The following is a 24,053-nucleotide window of genomic DNA, read 5'->3' on the forward strand; positions in this document are numbered from 1 at the left end:
ATGATATCACATACATGGATGGAGGTTTGTTACTCTGACATCCCCTGATGTAATCAGGAAGCAAAACTATCAACTAACTTTTGCCTTCTAGTCAACTTAATATAGGCGAACAAGCTGTGAGTTGAGAAGAAATATACTGACTTGACTTTAAACATAGTTGCTGTTCAATGCTTTTAATGTTTCAGTTAATCAAGGAATCTCGACATAAGTTAACCATACTAACTTCATGCCAATCTTGGGCATTGAGCATAAGGTTATTCTGTGCAAAATATATAATCCAGTTGACACTGAGTTGGTGTGATAAATTTAAAGCTGTTTATGTACCAGCAGGGTTACAAATTACACATGCTCATTACAGAGCACACTCTTTAATGTTTGACCTGTACACAATGTTGATTTGCTTATCATAACTGTGCTAATAAAAATCTTCACAATTTTTCAGTTTGTCTGAGTGAATTTAGAAGCAGGGTCAATTTACAATTGTTAATAGAAGATGATTCAAAGTAAGCTAAATTTTAGATATCTCAAACTCTAGATAATAAATCCACAGCTGGTTCTTTGTCAAGGGGTTAAGGTAAGAAAATAAAAGATTCACCTAATATTCTTTGACCAATATTTATTACAATGCTTATGGGTTTACAGTTCACAACATGCTCAAACGTATGAAGCATACAAGACTCATCATCACTGCTAGTTAAATATTGCACTACATCTAATTGAAAGCAAAGGTATTCCATGCATAAATTAGTCCAATTCTCAGCACTTCTGATATAATAATTTGGTATTCAAAAACAAAAAAACAAATTTGGATTTATCTGCCAAAAGAACGTTGCCACCGAAAGAAACATCTAAGTCTTTTAGCAAAAATACCACTTTAGTATATACTCAGGGTTAAGATGATAGAACATGACAGGTTACATTATTGTTTCAAACTCTGGAACAATTCTTCACAACATTATCCCACAAATGCATCCTAATCATCACATTTCAATTTTAAATTTTAGACTATACAGCAGAATGTTCAATGACTAGTTTCACTTCAGGAGTGTGACAGAATCCCTTCTCTCACCCAAATTATTGCAGCCACAACAATTAAAAAAAAACACTTGATTGGCTACTCTGCTAGTTAGTATTAACCCTTTGCTCACTACTTCAGGATCATCCTGACCTCGCCTTCACTAACCATTGCATTAAATCATTCCTCTCTGTACCCTCTACTCTGTGGTTGCAGTATCAATCACTCAGGATGCACTACAGCTCTTCAGCAGTACCCCCAAGCTTCATAGCTGCTTGCATCCTTTCTTTGTAGAAGTTACGTCATGAGAGCAGCATCATTTCAAAATCCCTATACTGCCATTCTACCAAGAAGGTCCAGATGAAAGATGTGCTGAAGCACTAATAGACAGAAAATTCCCCCTCTCAACGGTTTAACTCAACATCCCGCAGCCTGACCTACCTCTGACTTTCCCCTCAGCCCCAAAACCCTTCCGACTCCTTGCCAACTCCCCTTAGCCCAGCCTCGCTATCCTGCCCAGTTGGCACCTTACTCACCCTGCCAAGCTGGCACCTCACCACCTTGCCACCCATTCACTTATTCATTAACACAGTAAAAAGCAATTGAAATTTCCCAAAGCTTGTCAGTGTGTTAGCGACTGATGACTTAGCAAAATACTGCAGCTGGTGCCATAAAAATGGGCACAGCATGGCTTCTCCTGACAATCTTGTCCTATTAAGGAGGACTTCCAGAAGAGGTAAACTGCATTTCTGAAGAGGCCCGGTTATGAAGTCCAGGCCAGAAAAGTGGGCCTCCAGTGCTGTGTTAAACAGAAATAGAAAAAATAGGAGTAGGGTCATTCAGCCCATTGCGTCTGCTCTGCTATTCAATGTGATCATAGCTGATCCTCTATCTCAACGCCATATTTCCGTTCTCCCCTAATATCCCCCGATACCTTTGGTATCTAGAAACCCTGCTATTTCTTCCTCAAATACATTTTGACTTGGTCTTGACACAACCTTATAATAGAGAATTCTACAGGTTCACTATCCGCAGAATAAATAATATCTCCTCATTGCAGCAAAGTGGCAATCTGACAGAAGATTTGGCAAATTTTCATTAGTTCATCATCACTGGGTCAACTGCTTGCTCATCGTTGCTACAGTACCCCACACTAGAGGTACTGCAGTGGTACAAGACACTAAACCATCTCTCTGGCAAATGTACAATGGACAATAAATGCCACTTTGCCAATGCCACTCACACATCCTGAGCAGAGGCTAAACGAAACAGCAGCAGTATTGCCTCTGCAAGTTCACAGTCACACCCCTGAGGATCAAACTCACACCTGAATTTGCTCGGTGCCCTGGGATATACCTTGCCATAATCAGATAGCAGGTTGAGGTACATCACAACCAAACCTAATAATACTCTCACACAACATTTGTCCATGTATACTTTCTTAAATGGGGTAGGGCACTGCCTAATTTTTCCTATTCCTACCTAACCCAAGCACTGACATCCATTCCTATTGTCCCTAACTGTGATTAGCTAACACAGCACACACTGGGGACTGAATAAAGAGAATGCTTGCATGACTCAGTTGCACATTGCGCATCCACTTACCAAGCCAGCCAATGACAGCATTTGGCAATAACATCCATATCGCAGATTGACAAATAACTGTTTCAAATAAATTCAGACACACAAAACTTGTCACTTAAACAACTTTAGTGCGTCAGATTTCTGAGACACGCGCGCACACAATATATTGCCTTATATACATTTAAAATCATTTGTTCTCATCTTAACATCTACACTCACCTTGTCCCTAATGTGTATGTTTGTTAGATACTCCGATGGAACATGAAAATCTGTGAAAGAAGATGATTGTTTCAGTTATTCAAAAGTTACACAACTTTTAAAGACACACTGTGTTTTACAGTAATGATAAAATAGCCATTCTCACCAATATCTTGAGGTCGGCAGGGTGCTGAAGCCCAAGGAGATGCAAATTTGGGATAGAGATTTCTGTAAAATACTGACAATTAATCATACAGATTCCTGATCAAACAAAACAGCCAAATGCTAGTCACCAGCTGTGACCCAATGTGTCCATGTTACAGCAAGTTATTTCAACATTTCTTTCAATTCTGTTAAATTCTAAAATAAGATTTTCTTGATCAAGAATCAGAAATTCTAATTATTTATCAATAACTGGTAGTGCTTCTCCCAGCTGCCAACCAGCAAAGTAAGAATCTAATGCTGAAACAACACTCTACAACATCCATGGTCAGAACTGTATTAATAATGTATATAATTTCCCCCACCACCCCCCCCCGGCAGCATGGACAAATCTGACACAAGAAAGCTTACAGGCTTGAACCAGAACAATGTTTTTAGCAAAAAGAGAACCCATTTGTTATAACATTGAGTGCCCATTACAGCAAAAAAATTAACAAATAATATGGTTAAATACGATGAAATCCTTTAGCCAATCAACCTTGCAAAACAGCAAAAATAAAGAGAATACACAGATGATAAACCTACAATCAAAAGTAATTCAAAGACAAGCTAATAGCATAATCTGCAACTCCAATCAACTGTTTTGCAATGTCTAATCTTTGTGTATAATTCAGATTATCCAAGGAGAAGTTACAAAGCCATACTTCAGTGCCACAGTTCAGAAGGTATATTAAACTGCAAGAATTAGATTTGTGCAGTTTAAATCACAGAATACTACAGTGCAGATGTGGCCCTTCGGCCCATTGAGTCTGCACCAATGCATGAAAGACCCTGACCTGCCCATTTAATCCCACTTGCCAGTACTCGGCCCATAGGCTTAAATGTTATGACAGGGCAAGTACTCATCCACGTACTTTTTAAAGGATGTGAGGCATCCCACCTTCACCACCCTCCCAGACAGTGCACTCCAGAACGTCACCATTCTCTGGGTAAAAACGTTTTTCCTCAAATCCCCCCGATCAACTAAGGGGAACAGCTGCTCCCAATCCACTATGTTCAAGCCCCTCAATCTTGAGCACTTCAATCAGGTCACCCCTCAGTCTTCTCTGCTCCACAGAAAACACAGTAAGAAGTCGCACAACACCAGGTTAAAGTCCAACCAATTCATCTGATAGTAAACCCACAAGCTTTCAGGTTTACTATCAAATAAACTGGTTGGACCTTAACCTGGTGTTGTGAGACTTCTTACTGTGTTTACGCCAGTCCAACACCGGCATCTCCACATCATCCCCACCACAGAAAACAACCCAAGCCTATCCAACCTCTGTTTGTATCGTAAATGTTCCATCCCAGGCAATATCTTGGTGAATCTCCTTTGCACTCCCTCCAGTGCATTCACATCCTTCTTATAGTCTGTGACCAGAACTGCACACATTATTCCAACTGTGGCCTCACCAAAGTTCTATACAACTTCATCATGACCTCCCTGCTTTTGTAATCTATACCCTGATTGGTCAAGGTGAGTGTGCCATATGCCTTTTTTACCACCCTATTAACCTATGTTGAACACCATTTGGAAGAAACATTAACAGTATGTAGGATGCAGAATGTGTCCTGGTGGAGGACTTTAATGTCCATAATGGACATAAAATGGACATAATGTCCATAATGGCAGATGGAGTACAATGTTAGCAAGTGTGAGGTTATCCACTTTTGTCAAGAATAATAGTAGGAGGGATTACTACTTAAAGGGCAAAAAGCTGCAGCATGCTAGGGTGCAGAGGGACCTGGGGGTCCTTGTGCATGAGTCGCAAAAACCCAGTCTACAGGTGCAGCAGGTGATCAAGAAGGCGAATGGGATGCTGGCCTTTATAGCTAGGGGGATAGAATATAAAAGCAGGGAGGTCTTGCTGCAACTGTACAGGGCACTGGTGAGGCCGCAGCTGGAGTGCTCTGTGCAGCTTTGGTTGCCGCATGCGCAAGGATATTTTGGCCTTGGAGGGAGTGCAGAGGAGGTTCACTAGGCTGATACCGGAGATGAGGGGATTGGGCTATGAAGAGAGACTAAATAGACTGGGTCTGTACTCGTTGGAGTTTAGAAGGATGAGGGAGGGATCTTATAGAGACGAATAAGATAATGAAGGGGATGGATAGGGTAGAGGTAGAGAAATTCTTCCCGCTCAGAAAGGACAGCAGGACTAGAGGGCACAGCCTCAAGATCGGGGGGGACAGTTTAGAACGGAGTTGAGGAGGAACTTCTTCACTCAAAAGGGTGATGAATCTCTGGAATCCTCTGCCCGTTGAAGTGGTGGAGGCTGCCTCACTAAATATGTTTAAGTCACGAGTAGATAGGTTTTTGGTAGGCAAGGGAATTAAGGGTTATGGGGAGGAAGCGGGAAAGTGGAACTGAGCCACTTCAGATCAGCCATGATCTTATTGAATGGCGGGGCAGGCTTGAAGAGCTAGATGGCCTACTCCTGCTCCTATTCTTATGTTCTTATAACCTGTCTTTCCGCCTTCAGAGATGAATGGACAATCAAGCCAAGGTCCCTTTGTTCTTCAGAACTTCCTAGAGTCAGACCTTTCATTGTATACATCTTTGTCAAATTACTCCTTCCAAAGTGTATCACCTCACACTTTTCAGGGTTAAATTCTATCTGCCACTTAAATGCTCATTTGACAATCTCATCTATATCTTCCTGTAACCCAAGACACTCAACTAAACTGTTAACCACCCGGCCAATCTTTGTGTCATCGGCAAACTTACTGATCCTACCAATACAGAATAAAAAGTTTTAAGATTTTAATCCATAACTCCCCACTTCTGACCTCATGATACAGAGAAGGTCCTTCAGAACTCAGCCAGTTCAGTAAGCAGTGGTGCTACTGAGCCATCTTGGTAATGGAAATTAAAGTCCTCCATCAGGACACATTCTACATCCTACATACTGTTAATGTTTCTTCCAAATGGTGTTCAACATAGAAACGCCCATTTCATCAGCTGAGGATGCAATAGTTTGTAGCCGGCAAGAGATTTCTTTATCCATGTTTGATCTAAAGTCATGACACTTCATGGGATCAATAGTCAATGTTGAGTACTCCCAGGCCCAAGATTGTGTCATCACCTCTAATAGGTTATGTCCTGCCAGTGGGACAGAGATGGCTGCAAAGCATGATTCAGTGAGCATGACAACATCAGGCTGTGGAGTGCTCTCCCAGCCCAGTTAGTGAGGGGGAGGTTTGCAGTATCAACTGGGCAGGGTGTGACTTAGTCAATGCTGCAGTTGCTTGTCCAATTTTATGCTTATTTGACTTCTCTGCAGCAGTTGGCATGCCAGACCATTTCAGGGAGCAGTTAAGTCAACCAATTTTCTATAGGTCTGGAATCACATGCGGGCCAGACCAAGGAAGAATAGCAGATTTCCTTCCCTAAAGAGCAGTAATGAACCAGTTGGTTTTCTGACAATCCTGTAATTTATGGTCACCATGACTAAGACTAGCTTTCTATTCCAAATAGAGTACACTTTTGCATTCTTCTATTCTACAATATTTTTTAACCAGCATCAATTTATATACAAGTTGGAACATTACAAACTTCTTTCAACGGAATAGTTGCATCTAACACTGCACTTCAACACGTTTTATTACTAAATACTTAAACAAAAATATAACAAAAATTATACACAGAGCTCTTTCCACATTGTGCAACTCATCTTAGCATCAGAATGATAGATTAGCTATAAATTTAGGAATGCTGCTTACTCTGGAGAGTTTAGGTTGAGGCCTAGTGTTGTTAAGTCACTGCCTAATGCGAGATGTACCATGCCGGGATCTGTCTCTGCTGCTCGAATGAACGTTAGAAGTCCAATCATTCCAAACTGATCTGTTACCATTCCTGTAGGAATATTAGTGACTCGCCCTGAATAACAAAAGAAACACTAACAAGTGATCTTCCAATGTATGTTATTTTTAAATATTTCCAAATAAGTTAGAATTTTAATGACAAACAGAACCACCCACCGTCAGATAACACTTGGATCCCTTTTTTCTGCAGATTGTTGTTTTGCGTTGTTGAGCTCTTATCGCCAGGAAATTTGGGCCCGTCTGTATTAGATACATTTTTTCCTGGTGTATTCAGGTTCTGTAATTGGAATATATAAATAAACTGCAGTGAATAAGCCACACTAAGGAAAAACTGCAATTTTGAAGTAATATGTTACATTTTTATCCAAGATATTGTATCCCAATCCAAACTATAAAATATGTGTTTCTTGATATCAAATAGTTCTTAATTTTATAATGAACTCTCCAAAGGAAGGGGCACTGATTTTTAAAAGATTATTAGCGACACCAGCACTTAATGCCCACCCTAAATTTCCTTATGTGGTGGTGAGCCACCTTCTTGAACCAGTCTGCATGGTGAGGGTACTCCCATACAGTGCATTAGATAGGAAGTCCTAGTATTCTGAGCCAGCAACTGAAGCAACAACAGTATGTGCCCAAATCTGGATGGTGTGTAACTTGGAGGTGACTGTTCAAGTGTGCATGGTGTCACCGAAAAGGACAAAGACAGGAAGTGCAGGTTTGGGAGGTGTGTTGAAGAAACCATGGCATGTTGCTGTGGCACATCCTGCAAATAGCACACGCTGCAGCCATCGTATGCTGCTGGCAGAAGAAATAATGTTGAATGTGATGGATGGGTTGCAGAATACCCTGTTTCTGACTTGTTACTGTAGCCACAGCACTTATGTAGCCAGTCCTGTCGAGTTTGTGGTCAATGAGAACCACCAGTGGAAGATTCAGAAATGGTATTGCCATTAAACATCAAAAGGGGGTTGACGGAAGCTCTCTTTGCTTGAAGCTTGTCAGCCATGTCACTTGCTACTGATCAGCCCAAGTCTGGATGCTAAGTCTTGCTGCAAGCAGCCATGAACTGTTTCATTATGAGTCAGTGCAAGTCGTACAAGTTGGGGTAATAAGGCACTCACAGGTACGTTTTAATGTAGTATAAAGCAATTTAGGCAATGTTGATGCATTCTACCACTTTGTTTTTGAGTTTACCATGATGGTATTGATCAATGTTAATTGCCTTGAAATACATTCTCCCTTGTTAACTTTCCTAAATGTTCCACAGGTAGATGTAGATAAAAAAATTCTATTCTTCACTATTGGTGTCTAAAACTAGGGCCATAAATATTAGATAGTTACTAAATCCAAGGAGGAATTCCAGAGAAACTTCTTTACTCAAGAGAGTGGTGAGAATGTGGTGCTCGCTGCCATGTGGTTGAGGTGAATAGCATTTTAGGGGAAGACTACAACACTAAGGCTAACTATCAGGTTGTGGTTGGTGATGTTTGTAACAAACCAGAAGGTATGCTTGAGGGGCAGGATTGTTGTCAGTTTGTAGAGTTGGGAGTGCATTCCAGTAGGAGCTGCAAGAATTCAGACGTGTATGGGTTTTTCTGGGACTGCTTCGTTAGTTGCCATCCAGTGGTGTTCTTTGAAGATGATGTTTTCCCTGTGAATTCCAGTTCAAGGTGTGCTAGCAGAGAAAGCTGTGTTATTCTCAACATTGCAGAAATAATCCTCATCTTTCCTGGAGCTGGATATTTAGCATGCTTGTACGGTAGCTCCTGAGCCAGGTTTAGCAGTAGTACTCTGGTGTCGGGCAGACCCAAGATGAGTGAAGCAGTGGACAGTGTTTCTCTGCTGCACCAGGTATTATCTGCCAGTTTCGATATGAAATTCACTCTCTTTAGCTTGGCTCCGGCGTTCTGGAGATATTGCTGGAAGATCAATGTACAGTCAAGAGTGATGTCCAGGTATTTTGCTGTTTAGTCATGGCTGAGTAGTCAGCCACAGAAATATATATGAAGTTCTTCCCTGATCTTCAAGTTGCTCAGGTGGAATGCTGAAGCAGCAATCCTGGAAGTCTTTGGTCAAAGTCTCCATTTTCTGAAACAGGTTTCCAGCGAACATAGGCCTTCAGCAAGTGATTTCTCAATATCTTAAAGTTCTTTAGACTGGAAAGCCAGAGTCATGTCTTCAACATGTGCAAAGAGCTGTGACTTTGTGGGAGAAAGGTTACTGGTATACATGTTGATGAAAGCACATGCAAGAACTGTTGATTTCTGATCATAGAATTGATTAGCTGTAGGGTTTTCATACAGCAAATCATTTGAGAGTTCCAGCAGCAAGCTTGTGGACCACTGTCAGGGGCACAGGAATAGTCAATAAAGGAGGTTCCTGTCCTCAAGTCTTTCTAGAAATCGGCCTCAACGTCCGAGGGCAGTTCAGGACCTGCATGAACCAAAAACCTGCCAACTGCAGGTGGAAGAGGTGGAGGGAGGTATCACCACTTCCAGGAAGCATTCAGGGACCTTAAATATTATTGAAAGCGGAACAATAAGATAGTCGTTGAGAGGACTGGCAATGACCACCATTTGGATTGGGGCCAGATGTTTGGAATAGTGTCTGTACTATGGAAGCTGGCAAGCATATTTGCTAGCCAATTCCTTCCTTGTGATCTGAGGTTCTTCTGAAATTCTGGGTAAATCCCATTGACTTCTCCTACTTTGCCATATTTGCTGCCATCAGGGTGCTGTCCATTTTCTCTTGTGTGCAAAGGCTTGAGAAGTCTGTCTGTTTTGAGACATTCTTGAGAGACTGCATCAGGGGTGTTTCCCTGCTGGTCAGTATCTTTGAATTTATAGGGACAGCATCAGCATTCATTCTGGGCTGCTAGTGTGGTTGATGCTCAGCTACTCCCAAGTGACATGAGGGATTTCTTTGGGCTTATTCCACAGAGGAATAGCTCAAATTGTGTCTATGGTCATCCAAGTCCCATCATCGTCCATGTACTGAACTTCTTCTCTGAGATGTCTATTCCTGGTGCCATCACGACCACTCAAAGTCAGCTGACACTAACCTCAAAATTGAATTGTAATTGCTTTATCATTCAGAAAGAAAAGAAAATTGAAGAAGGTAGATAAACAAATGAGGGAGAATGGAAGAAGTAGTATATGTTGATACAATGAGATGAGGTAGAGTTGGAAGAGGCTCTTGTGGAGCCTAAACACTGTCACATACCAGTAGGGCCAAACATGTGCTGTAAACTCTACATGGTTGTACATTATTTTTGTGGTCAGAATAATTCACAAGCGACTGCAAGAAAGCAGCACGTTCTTCGGCATCCGCTGTTTGCTCTCCTAACTTTTTATTTGTTCTTTTCCAGAAGACAAATCTTCAACTGGCAATTTTATACATTGCTGAAATAAACTTGTCTCCTATAAAATTGACAGAGGACCTGAATGTACAAATTATTTGCATTCTAAAAGTATGTATTCTTGCAATTCAACATTTTAAAAGACTGAATAGTTTATTCTTCATGCCTTTCTTTACAACGTTGAAAGTAAGTGGTAATTATTAAACAGGATACCGTTTTTCCAATTTCTAAACAGATCATTAGTGTTAACATGTTTTATAGACACTTACAGATTTGCTGTCATCATTACTTGAAGTTGGATCCTTATAGTTGGAGCCAGGAAGTGCAGGGAAATCTTCATTATGGATTGAGAAGTCCTGGGACTGTTCATTTGCTGGCTTTGTCACCATCCCAACTACATCACGCAAACAAAGCCATGTTAGCTTCAAATATGATTAGAATACCCTTGTAACATGTACTGAATATGTTGTTTCCTATTGTTAATCGTGACAACTTTTTTTACACCATTGTTCGAATCACCTGATTCGATTCGGTTTTTAAATCTTAGTTTTCAATAAACCAGGGAGTTCCTGATTCAAATCCCCTCACTGCCAAAACATTTCAATATGCGAAATCCCCTTGAGCAAGGGACTTATCTCAAGCAAACTCAACCTACCCAGCTGCTACATTGGTTCTAGCACTGATGTGAAGTCATCAGTGCAAAAGACTGGTCTATGCCTGCAGGAATTTGACAAGCTGGCCCCATGCCAATGAAAGAAAAATGGACAGCCTTTAAAAGGGTGACTGCAAGAAATCTGACTTTTTGGCTACTCAACAATATCCATTCAGTTAGATTAAAATGGATTATCACGTTGATTCATTGAATCACTTTACAGCCAAACACCAAATAAACAGCAACACCAGCAATTTAAAATTTTGACATAAAAGGAAAGTTTAAACTAATTTTAGATTTAAGCAACTAACCAGGGAATGTACAAAAGCCAATTTATGTCAGGACTCTACTGCTGCGCAACTTCCATACTCTAATCATCAGTCTCAAAAGCCTTGCAATTTTCCGTCACCAACAGTCATTGATTCATGTTTAAATATCACAACGAAACACTTAAAAATCCTGGTTCATTGTTAAGAATCACCTATAATCTTGTGAAGTTGTAGTTTTGAAGCAGATATATGATAATCTTCAAGGCAGCTCCAATAGTCCAGAGTAAGGCTGCCAGAGACAACCTAAATGTACCATGGGAGATCCACTCATAAATAAAAGCACTGTATCTACCACATATCCGTCACACATCAGAGGTCACACTTTGTTCCTGATGCAAAACAATTTGGGGAGAAAAAGATTACCGATCAATGCTCTAGAGGATGAAAGCAGCCAGTGTGTTTCAAACCATAATAAAACTCTTTAACGACTTAGTCAGACTTTTATGGCTTTGAAAGGTCAATAGTTTCCCTTTTGGTATAATGTTCCCATCCATGTAAAACTGATTTAAAGTTAGCTTAGCTGGAGTTTTTGCTAGTAATTTAAACAAAACTGTAAAATGGAAACAATGTTTACATGTTCCAATTCAAATTGCTTCTCCCTGAAAAAGATGCCTTCACGATTCTCTTCAATCAAAAGACTTTTTCTGGCACCTTTACTCTGATTGGAACTTGTTAATGTGAGCTACAGCTTGCACTAAAAGCTAAATTAAGCTGCTACAATTGCAGGAAAACTATTGATAATCCATTTATTAGTCCATCTTCAACCATGTCCCCTTGTGTTACAAACACATGACCACATACTTTATCATTTAATAACTATCTCTCTTTCATTTAAATTACAATATTATGTTACAATAGACAAAACTTGTTATCAAATCTTAGCACCTACCAATCCTAACAATCAGTTCAGTACATACCATAGTATTCCCTCACTAATCATAGAATCGTGCACTGCAGGAGGCCATAGGCCCATCGAGTCTGCACCAACAATCCCACCCAGGCCCTATCCCGATAACACCATGCATTTACCGTAGCCCCTGACACTAAGGGGCAATTTAGCATGGCCAATCCACCTAATCTGCACGTCTTTGGACTTTGGGAAGAAACTGGAGCACCTGGAGGAAACCCATGCAGACACAGGGAGAATGTGCAAACTCCACACAGACAGCGACCCAAGCCAAGAATCAAACCTGAGTCCCTGGCACTGTGATGCAGCAGTGCTAACCACTGTTGCCACCATGCCACCCCAGTGATAATTGCAGTGAGGTGGAGCATCCACTGAAGTGTGACAGGAGCTGAAAGTGCATGCGAGATGTTGCGTCTTGTATTTAAATTTAGAGAAGTGTTTCACCCATTAAAATTAAGCATTTGGCCAAATTCTTCAAAAAACAAATACAGGAACTGAAATTTAAGGTGGTGAACATAATACACAAAGCCCAACATTTCTGTTCTTTTAATATCATGTGCCAGAAACGTGAAGAGCACTTTTCAACATACTTTAGAATTTAATGACATCGAGTGCAAAATTCTTCATTCAAATTCACATGCTACGTGAGTGAATAAAATGCAACTCCTGATATAATGAAACTATCCAAGTATTGTGGAAAAATCCAAACAGTGAAGTTATGTTTAGTCCCTAAGCATCACCTCAAATTAATGATAATCAGTCCTCCCATTATAAAACACAATTCATAGTAACTGCTAATCATCAGTATTCTCCACAAGAACTACAAAGTAATCTTTTGGCTAAATTAGATTTACTTTATCCAACAGAGACTGTATCTGACACAATTTTTTTTTTAAGAAATGCAGGTTTTTTTTGTTTTTATTCCAATTCAATCAAATCAAGTCCAATTCAGAGTCTCAACAAGTTGAGACATTTCCGATCCAAGCCGATAAGACAGGGCTCTCACCTCCTGTCTTGGGCTTGATCTACATGATCCAAGCTAATTGGAGCAGGCACAGTTCCTCCTCTAAGGCTTGATCTCATTTGCATCTTAGCGAAAAGGCCGAGATGCCACTTTTAAAAATTGCTTCAAATGAAGCAAAATTGTAACCTACTGACTTCAACCAAGCACAGCATGTCAATACTACACTTGACCTTCTGGTCCTAATCTAATCCAGCAACAGGAAAAACCTCAGCAACATAATCCTTTTTAGCAACCATGTGTAGTTTTAAATCAGGTTTGAAATGACAACCATCTGTTCAAAAAAAGAATGCAACACCTTATTTCATATCTAAAAATTGTTTCTTTTTGTCTCGAAAAACAATTGCAAGTATAGGTGACTTACTCTAATTTAACATACAAACTCTTGGTTTAACTCAAGAAGGCACTCTACCCGAATTCTATTTATCAGAATGCCACTACGTACCTGATGCAGCAGGACTACTTGCTGAAATATTTAGAAAATTAGATCTTCTACCTACCAGTGAGTGCAGATTATAATCAGCAACCATAGTATAAACCTTTGGTAGGTTTAAACCCAGGAGCTATCTTCAGTGAGAAGTGCAACAGCATTTGACATATTTTATATAAAGCTAGATAACATTTAAATGCATTAAAGTTTTCCACTGCTGAGCTCAGATTAATCTTCAATTATTGCAGCAAAAGAATTGCTATTGTCCATATTCTCAATTCAATAATGCTACCCTTGCCTAGGTGTAAAACTTATTGAATGAAGCATCTATGGCATTGTTATCAAGTAGCTTAAACATAATGAAATGTACAAAAAAATGCAACAGGTACAGTAAGTTGGAATTCAAAATTATAGCAAACATTATTCAGAACACAGCTCTTTATATATTTCTCGAAATGATTAATTGCGAGGGGGAGAAAGTTTGTTGGGTATTCAAGCCATCAGAAAAATAATTTTGGAAAAACTAAGAATCCTCCCACATCAGCAAGTTTTGTTACCAAAAATTGTACAATTGCAAAGCAAGATTTATTATTGGAGTGTGTAGCTGAAAAGTAACTGAAGTTTGGAGAATTAATGGTTGGCTGAGTTTTCTATTTTCTGTAGTTTACAATGGTTTGTTGCACTGCTATGTCATAGAAAATTTCAGAACATTATGAACTGAAATGTTGCCTTAATGGATTGCATTATGTTGATGGCCATTAATTAACATTAAAAGTTTAATACATGCAAGATTAATAAATTGTTTGTTCAAGCAAGATAAGAGTATTACTTGCGCCAACAGAAGGAAGAATACAACATAGCACATAGCACGCACATCATAAATTAATTGTTTACTTTATGAAACTTGACAAGCTATTGTGAGGACAGTATCAAAAAATAACAGATACAGCCATAAATAAAAACAGAAAATACTGGAAATATTCAGCAGCTCAGACAGTACCTGTGGAGAGAAAAACAGAGTTAACATTTAGATCCTTTCATCAGGACGTCTAAAATGTTAGATCTGTTTCTCTCTCCGCAAATGCTGCTCGACTTGCTGATTATTTCCATGATTTTCAGTCTTCATTTTGAATTTCCAGCATTAGCAATATTTTGATTTTCTGTTAGGTAAATAACAAACTGATCTTTAGTACCATAATCAGTTTTCAAAATTTAATTAAAATATATTATATCTATGCATGAAATTTAATGCAAAATCAAACTTCAGCAAGCTTGATTTTCATGACATAAATTCATTTTTTTAAAAAATTGGATGTGCTATAAATGAGAAGTGGTTTAAGTTAAAAAAAAGTTTGTCAAATAAGCGAGATAATAAAAAGGTCAACACCCACGAATAGGTGTTGGATATTTCATCCTGAAAATCTCTTTCTCAAGGTATTCTACAAAATAAGTTGAAGGGAAACAGAACTGTCAATAGCAAAGCCTCTTCTCTCAACTCCTGCCAACTCCAGTTTTCTTCATCCCTCAACCCAAGTACCCTATGTGAATTTATTTAGGACTTTCAAGTCACTGCATCTCATCTTCAACAAATGAGTACGCCACATATAAAGTCCCTCCTTCCTGATCCAACGATATCCAAGTAGCATTTTGAAAATGTCACAAAGTGCAAATGAAAGCCTGAGTCGTGATATATATTAATAATTCCTACAAAGGAACATTTGGGACACGCGGGTAGCACAGTATCTGCCTCACAGCGTCAGGGACCCAGTCCGATTCACGGCTCAGGTCACTGTCTGTGTGGAGTTTGAACGTTCTCCCCGTATCTGCGTGGGTTTCCTCCGGGTGCTTCCGTTTCCTCCCACAGTCCGAAAGACATGCTGGTTTGGTGCATTGACCCAAACAGGCGCCGGAGTGTGGCGTCCAGGGGAATTTCACAGTAACTTCATTGCAGTGTTAATATAAGCCTTACTTGTGACTAATAATTTAACATTTGAACGCAACTCAGCAGATTCAAATCAATGATCAAAATGTCTTTTTAGCTGTGGTAACAGCTAAAGCAATGTCACAATTATATTAAAGGAGAAACATACTCACAAGAGTTTATGTTCCTTGTAATATAGCACTGAATTTGGTATATTTTAAAAAATGTAAAGCTGTTGGAGTAACACCAAACACAATATGATAGGAAATGCCATGTTCATTTCAACAGAGATCAAGTATAGAAAAGCTTCTGTGATGATGAAAATACATCAACTTCTCTTCTAAATTTCTATTTAAAAGCTTTCAAAATTTTCAGGGAAAAGTAACTGTCTCTAAAGCATCAGGCAGATGTAGGACATTGTCATGAACATCAGCCATATGCATATTCATAAAGGATGTAAATGATTAAACATAAAACAATACAAAATAATCACAATGTTAGCTTAACCATTCTCATCAACAGTTGACAGTATAAGAATAAAAATATTAAATATTGTGCTCTACATGTTCTGAAAATTTTGATTTTCAATTGTTTGGCCTGATGCAGTTACTTTTAAGAAACTGCTTCAGAACTCTTATCAACTCGTGGATGCTTTACTTCCGTGTCAAATCAGCATCAGAACATGGTAAAAAAACACCACTTTTTGAATGTGCTTTAAACTAAAATCACATAGGTCAAGACATTTTTTAAATGAATGTTGGCGGCGTTTGACAATGAAGGTCCCTACCTGATTTCTGAAGACGGGACACACGGACAGTTCCCAGCATGCCCATTTTCGATAGGAACCCAGTGTCTGATGAGAGGAAGTCACTTATGAAGTTTCGTTAAAATCTAAAAGCGTTTTTTTTAAACTTACTGAGGTGACAAGTCCTACACACATGAATGCAATCTCTTCAGCACATCTATTTTCAAAAGGAACCAAGGGCCAGAGAAGACAACATCCCTAATTCAAGTTGAGTGAAAATGCAATAATTTATTAAGGTGGTAAAATTAGTACTTAACATTTATACAGATAGAGTATTATGGCAGGGGTTTCCAGCAGATTTAATGTAAAAAGCTTGTGAAAAACCTAGTAACAATCCAATAAGGTGCGGTACACTGAGGTAATTCAACAGTGTTTTGGCGCAAAAGGCATATACAAATGGCTTCTGACATGACCATTTTCAAAAGGAGACCAGATTTTAACAAAAAGCGATCAGCTTGTGCTGAGATAAACTGACATAACGAGGTGCAACAAAGCACAGGTGTGCAGTGACGTGGGAGGATTTTAAAAACATTAAGCACGTTTTTACTACCATGCTTCACGTACAATGACCACAGCAGATATTTGAAAACATTTCAATTCATTTCAAATGTTAAAAATGCAAATGACTATTACAGGATAAATTATAAAATGTACTAAAGATGTGATTAGGAGATTTAAAAATACTTTCAAACATTCCAAAATTTCATCTCAAGTTTGAATAGTCATGGGCGGGGGACCTGAGTATTCAAAACACTTAACCAAATGATATCTGGTGGCAACTATCAATTTAAACAGATTGCGAACTGATCTGTCAAGTCTTGCTTTTGCCCCACTCCAGACAGTAATAAAAATCCACCCTCTATATTGGATATTTACATCATCCAACTTGGTTACCCTGAAAACCCCCTCAGCTGGGAAGTGATGTAAGATTAGGTCACCACTTCCAGGCCTTTGCCAATGCAGTTCTGTAATCCCCAAAAGCATTGCTTACCGCAGATGTTACAACTAAATCCAAGAGAAAGAAATTTAGGAAATTCAAACTCTAAAGTGGAAATGTTTTGCATCAAAATTCCTTCTCACCACTGTCTCTTTCTCTCATTCTCAATATAGTGGAAAACTACCTAATCATGACTCATCTAAACTTTACTGTGGAGATGCCAACATTGGACAGAGATGGGCCCAATAAGGAGTCTCACAACACCAGGTTGAAGTCCAACAGGTTTATTTGGAATCAGGAGCTTTCAGAGTGTTGCTCCTTTCTTAGGTGAAAGATTCAAAAGCGAGAGCTCCGAAAGCTCGTGATTCCAAGTAAACCTGTTGGACTTTAACTTGGTGTTGTGAGATTTCTTACTGCATCAAAACTAGAGGAATCTAGCGTGCCAATTACGATGGTATCATGAGCTTACACAATATAAAAAAAAACAGTGAATAACCCTGCAACTCACATCGTGAAAACATTAACTTCAATTCAGAAGATGGCACTTGACTGATATATTCTTTATCACTATGATTCTTAAATTGCATCAGAAATGGCATCAAGTCTGTTGTGATATATTTTTAAAACAGGAAGAAAACAATTCATTGCATTTTATACATCAAGTCGAAAGTAAACTTATATCGTTGCTCTATTAAAGGAAATATTCTGACACGCATCAATTCAATTAAAAGTAGTTTATTGAATCTCACTTGTTAGGACCATTTTCTATGGCAACACAGCAGCCAGTTCATTACTTTGAAGGAGTGTATTGTACTGTTTCCTTTTGCAAGTTACTGTCACTGTGACGATAATCATTCACCAAAGGGACTCAATAGGCAAGTCTTATACTTTAAAATGCAATTTTGCTGTTGGTGATAATTTTCATTTTACTTTGCTTTACATAACTCACCAATACTGGGACTTGCTTTTAACTCTTGGATGCCAATTAAAAGACAGTGACTGGGCCATTACGTTATTTCAACAAGCAAATGCCAGATACTATGCTGAGACATCAAAAACTAATCACAAATCATTTCAATTAAGCAACCACGTCAGTCTTTAATGTACTTAGCTTCAACTGGCAGCGGTCCCAGCCTCTTGCTGCTAACAGCTAACTTTGTGTGTGTGTGTGTGTGTGTGTGTGTGTGTGTGTGTGCGCGCGTGCATGTGCGTGGTTACCAAAAAAAGAGCTAAAGATCAATAAATGATTATTATAAATCAGACAATTTAAAATATAGCAGTACATTCAAAGTAAGACAGAATAGTGAAGAATAGAGGAAAGAAAGGTAAAACAACATAAAACAAAATTATTTAAATGCGCATTAAATGTGCATTTAAATGTACAAATATCATAAGCTATGCCTCACATAGAATGTTCAGATTAAAAACTTAGCTTTCCACAAAGGCGTGTTACCTTAAGAGGCTTCAACAATGTTTCAAACATTTTTAAAGTTTCTTACTTTATTGCTACTTATTATGTAGTAAACAGCCAGTAAGATTACATCACAGCTCAGAATTTCACTCCACTTAAATCCTGAAAATAGGGAATAAAACGGAACTTGAAATATGCAGCCCAATTTGGGATCTTGGCTGTGGTGATTTCACCATGCTTTGCTTAAATATGTAATTACATAAACTCTTTCCAATTGAATTACATGGAAATGTCATTAACATTAATTTCCAGAAATAGTGTTTTAAAAGACAACTGAAAACAAACGTACATGGGCTAGAAACCCATTCCTCATCTGGCATTAGCGTTATAAATTGGAATTGCGCCCATTAAGATTAATCATTTGTTGAAGAACTCTGACATGTGCAGACACATATCACTGATGTCCTGCAAAGGGATAATCATTAAACATGCTCACTGCATCACAATGAATACCATGTAGTAGTACAAGATACTTAGCGTATGACCAGGCAACACATTTAACTTTTAAAGCACGCAGTGCCATAACAGCAGAAATGCTCGGCAAGAATCTCTTAATCACTTTACAAACCCGAAGAGCAGGCAACAGACAGTAGCTGTAACTGCTAATGACTGCAATGGGTATGTATTGCTTGAAATATATATTTTCTCCATTGGTGGCGCTGCACCACTCACTATTTGTGCGATAATGGGAGTGAAATCAGATAGCAGTGTTGCACACAAAGATCAGTGGAAATCTGGATCACTCTCCTCAAAAAAAGTTTGTGTACACTGTTCAATTGAAAGTTTCAGACTGAGATCGGCCCACTTTTTCTTTTCAAAAGGCTATGTTGGGATATAAAATGGGTAAATGAATTTGAAGTACAGGTTGAATGGATTGCTCCTGTTCCTCTACATAACAGCAATCAGGAAAATCACTAGCATTTCTATTCAGGATTATTACAGGGGAAGTCTCAAAATTTTCAGGGAGCAGTTAATTTAATAGAGCTGCCCGATACATTGCCTCGAACATTTTAATGAATAGATAACTGATGTAGGTACAACTATAACAAAACCAGAAAAGTATCATAAACAAGCTTGTTCACATCAGAAATCTGACTGGTATAAGGCATGATGTATGATACAATAAGAATTGATTGATGTGCGCAGATATGAAGCTATGGTGCAGAAATGATCACAAAAGTTAGCAGAAGGTCTGATGGTTACGTTAATGCTGCTATTAGGAATTAATTGTAGTTAGAAAAATTGAGATCCTATCAGAAAATAATTAGCTATACAGTAAAAAGTTGACAAGATATTTTCGTTGGGAAAATTTTAAATTGAAACGAAAATGTTTTATAGGCTTGTCCCCCAAGATCCAAAACCTTTCCTGGGGGAGACAGCCAGTAAAGTCCAACTAAAATAAAAATATTGTTTTCATTTAAGATTTTCAGAATCCAAAATGCTGGAAATACTCAGCAGGGCTGGCAATATTGATGGAGAGAGAAATCGAGTTAATGTTTCAGGTCGAATATTACTCTTCTTCAGCACAAAAAAGGTCATATTCAGCTCAAAATGTTAAGTTTGTTTCCAACTATCTACCTCTCTGATGAAGTATCAAAGAGCCATTTTATGTCACTTGTGTTAGGTTCTGACATCCAGTCATACAATGCCTTTGAATGAAATCAACGGGCAGGCCTCTGGTTGGGCCCTAGGTGTTGAACACTAGAAGGTTAAAGGAAAGGAAGTATTTTAGCTGTTGTAACACTTGAAGATGGGAACAGATCAGAAGAGAATTGAAAGCTGAGCTAAAATTAGTCAAAGAAGTGGCACATGTTGGGGTGATGGAACGCTTTTATTCCCGATATGTAACTTTAGACTCAATCAAGTATACCCTACTCTGGTAAGTATACAACACTGGTCAAACTGCTAATCAAATAGTAAGGTTCATTTAAAAATACTGGCTAGAACAACAATCTGTTCTTCACTGGCTATTATCAAGTCCCAAAATTTTGATGAACTGACACATACTCATTAGTAAATATCCTGTAATACTGTTAAATTATATGGAGCAAAGCCCATCCCTGGATTTCAAATTAATGCTTTTTTCCCCAAGATTAACATTTAATTTTTGCAGAAAAAAAGAATCACTGGAGTATTTGCCTAGAATAATTGATAGGCATGCAGCTATTGTATAAACTCCCTCAAGCCTATTCAATGAGATCATAGTTGGTCTGCTACTTTACTACATAAACCCACCTTTTCCCCACACCCCTCAATACCTTTGATTAACAAAAATCTACCAATCACATTTTTAAAGTTAACAAATGAGGTAGCATCAATAGCAAAAGATCATTTGCAGAAGAGTTCCAAGCTAAAAATGTTCCTAATTTCAGTCCTAAAAGGTTTTGTTCTAATTTTTAACCAATGCTTCCTTGTCCTAGATTTCCCACCAGCGATAATAGTTTCTGCTATAACACATCTGTTTCTATTAATATCTGAAAAACATCGATTAAGTCACTTCTTAACCTTATAAATTAAAAAAAATTAATTTCTTCTTGAAATCTCGAGGCCAAGGTATTGCAGAAAATCAATACTACACTCATACCGAGGCCAAAATCTTCCTCCTATATGTTGACACCCAGAACTGCTTGCAGTATTCCAGGGTGTGGTCCAACCCAGGGCTTTGTACAGCTGAAGCGTGACTTCAATCCCCTTGTAATCACATTTTCCAGATATAAAGGCCAGCATTCCATGAGATTTTTTGATTATTTTCTATTCATGATTTTCTAACAAGTTATGTACCTGATCCCCAAGTTGGATTGAACCTCTACTGTTTCTAGTCTTTCACCATTTACAAAGTACATTGTTTGATCCATTTTAGGTCCAAATGATGACTTCACATATGTCCACACTGCTATGCATTTGCCACAGTTTTGCCCATTTATTTAGAACATAGAACAGTACAGCCCAGAAACAGGCCCTTCAGCCTACGATGTTGTGCCGAACAAGATGCCAGATCAAACTAATCCCTTATGCCTGCCCTTGATCCATATTCCTCTATTCCTTGCATATTCAAATGCTTATCCAAATGCTCCTTAAATGCTCCTATCGTACCTGCCTCCACCACCACCGCTGGCAGCATGTTCCAGCCACCTATCACTCTCCATGTAAAAAAAAACTTGCTTCTCATATCTCCTTTGAACTTTCCCCCTCTCACCTTACGTGTGTGCCCCCTACTATTATTAGATTACTTAATCTATCACTATATCTTTGTAAATTTACATTTCCATCTGCACTGCTTCCAACATCACCAACATTTGTATCATCAGAAAATCTGGATATGTAGATTTCTATCCCATAATCTAAGTCATTGATGAATATGGTATAGTTGAGGCCCCAATACTGATCTACACAGGGTGTCCCCTTGTGGTGTCCATTAGTGACATATGGCTAATTAGAGAACATGCCTATTATCCCTACTCTCTCTCCTGCCACTTGAGCCATTTTTTAACCAAGTGAATCATTTGTCTTCAATTCCATGAGCAATAACTTTAGCTAGCAGTCACTTATGAGACACTTAATATTGTCCGGACGTCCACATAAACAATACCCATACACGTTCCCTGGTCTGTTTCTTCAGTCACTTCTTAAAAAAAAATTCAATTAGGTTTGAGCTTTCCAAACTCATGCTGGTGTTCTCTGATCAGCTGAAATTTTCAAGGTGTTCAGTCACTGTATTCTTAATCATATATGCCTGTAATTTCCTGACAACAGATGTTAGGCTAACTGTTATTTCGGTTCCTGGGTTCCCTTTCTCACATTGCTGAAATAGCAAAGTAACATGACCAATTTTATCATCCAAAGGAATGGTTCCCAAATCAAGAAAATTTGCATGGTTATAGCTGGGGCACGTGCAAATGTCTCAATTACTTAATTTTAAATCCTGGGATGGAAACCTATTTTATGTCATTATTTTCTTCATAGCTGCTACTTCAATTCCCTGTTCCTGACTTAATCTTAGCTTCCCTGGTATCGCTAACGTGCTGTATTAAAATATCAATGCAAAGTAATTATTCAGCATTTCTATATTTTCATTGAATCACAGAATCCCTACAGTACAGAAACAGGCCATTCAACCCATCCAGTCTGTACCAACCACAATCCCGCCCAAGCCCTATTCCCATAACCCCACATATTTACCCTGCTAATCCCTCTAACAGTATGGTCAATTTTAGCACGGCCAATCAATCTAACCAGCACATCTTTGGACTGTGGGGGGGGGGGGGGGGGGGGGGAACCATATCAGCTGGAGAAACCCACGCAGACACAGAAAGAAAGTGCAAATTCCACGCAGACAGTGACCAAGGCTGGAATCGAACCAGGGTCCCTGGCATTAGGAGGCAGTAGTGCTAACCACTGTGGCAACATGCCACCCAATGGCCAATGCATCTAACCAGCACATCTTTCAGACTGTGAGAGGAAACGGGAGTAACCAGAAGAAACCCACAAACACGGGGAGAACATGCAGACTCTGCACAGAGAGTGACCCAAGTTGAGAATCGAACCAGATCCCTGGCGCTGTGAGGCAGCAGTGCTAACACTGTGCCATCGTTTATTCTATTGACAATATCACAATTATCAATTTTCAAGGGCCCACCCTGCTCCTGACCAGCCTGTTTTTATTGTATAAAACGTGTTGATTTTGATAATCCTTGCAATTTTCTTTTAAAACATCCTGCTAATGTTGTGTCATCATTTGTCCTTTGTATCTTTCACTTTTTCCAGGAGGTGTGCCTTTTTTTTGCATTTTGCATGTCTGTTTCTTTGGTCTTATGCTGTTTCCTACTGCTTTAGATATTCACAGATGCATTTTTGGCAAGTAGAGCTTTTATCTCTTAGGGATAGAAAATGGTTTTGTAATACATTAAATTATTTTTAAATACCTCCCACTGATCTTCTGTTGTTATACTGTTTAATAGATTTGCCCAGCTTACTGTGGAGTCTCCATCTCATCACACTGAACTCAGTTTTACCTAAATCTAGAATCTTAGCAGCCAATTTTCAAGTTTTATTTCAAACACAACGTTGAAAGCAATCATATGATCGCACTTTGATAAACATTCATGCAACAAGGCTAACAATGAAATCTGGCTCATTACTTATTATAGCCTGCCCATTGCTAGCCCGAGGACATTTTGTGCAGAAAACTATCCAGAATACACCCAAGAAATTTACTAATTTTCTGACAAGTTAACTTTTGCAGATCCCAATCTACATGAAAGTTAAAACTCCCAATTGAAAGCACTCTGAGTTACTGCATGTTTGTGCAACATCTGCATTAACACATTTCTACCACTTCAGATGATTGTTACATACCTTCCACTACAACTTTAAATACTTTTCATTTCCTTTAAAGG

General features: G+C 38.8%; 1 protein-coding gene across 6 annotated transcripts in view; it reads right to left on the reverse strand.

Annotated features, from left to right (window-relative positions):
• Nucleotides 1-24,053, reverse strand: part of cnot2 (CCR4-NOT transcription complex, subunit 2) — a 131,472-nt gene that overhangs the window by 12,511 nt on the left and 94,908 nt on the right. For 5 of the 6 annotated variants that reach the window (XM_080191206.1, XM_080191207.1, XM_080191205.1 and 2 more), the window contains 6 exons: nt 16,232-16,297; nt 10,454-10,578; nt 6,980-7,100; nt 6,722-6,878; nt 2,964-3,025; nt 2,819-2,868 (listed from right to left, as the gene is read on the reverse strand). In XM_080191206.1, coding sequence (XP_080047332.1) covers nt 2,819-2,868; nt 2,964-3,025; nt 6,722-6,878; nt 6,980-7,100; nt 10,454-10,578; nt 16,232-16,297 — 581 coding nt within the window. The remainder of the gene's footprint in view (nt 1-2,818; nt 2,869-2,963; nt 3,026-6,721; nt 6,879-6,979; nt 7,101-10,453; nt 10,579-16,231; nt 16,298-24,053) is intronic. The other variant, XM_080191211.1, reaches the window with a different exon arrangement.

This window comes from Carcharhinus amblyrhynchos, chromosome 6, assembly GCF_965287045.1.
Source record: "Carcharhinus amblyrhynchos chromosome 6, sCarAmb.v2.hapA, whole genome shotgun sequence".
In the NCBI taxonomy this organism is placed as follows: Eukaryota; Metazoa; Chordata; class Chondrichthyes; order Carcharhiniformes; family Carcharhinidae; genus Carcharhinus; species Carcharhinus amblyrhynchos.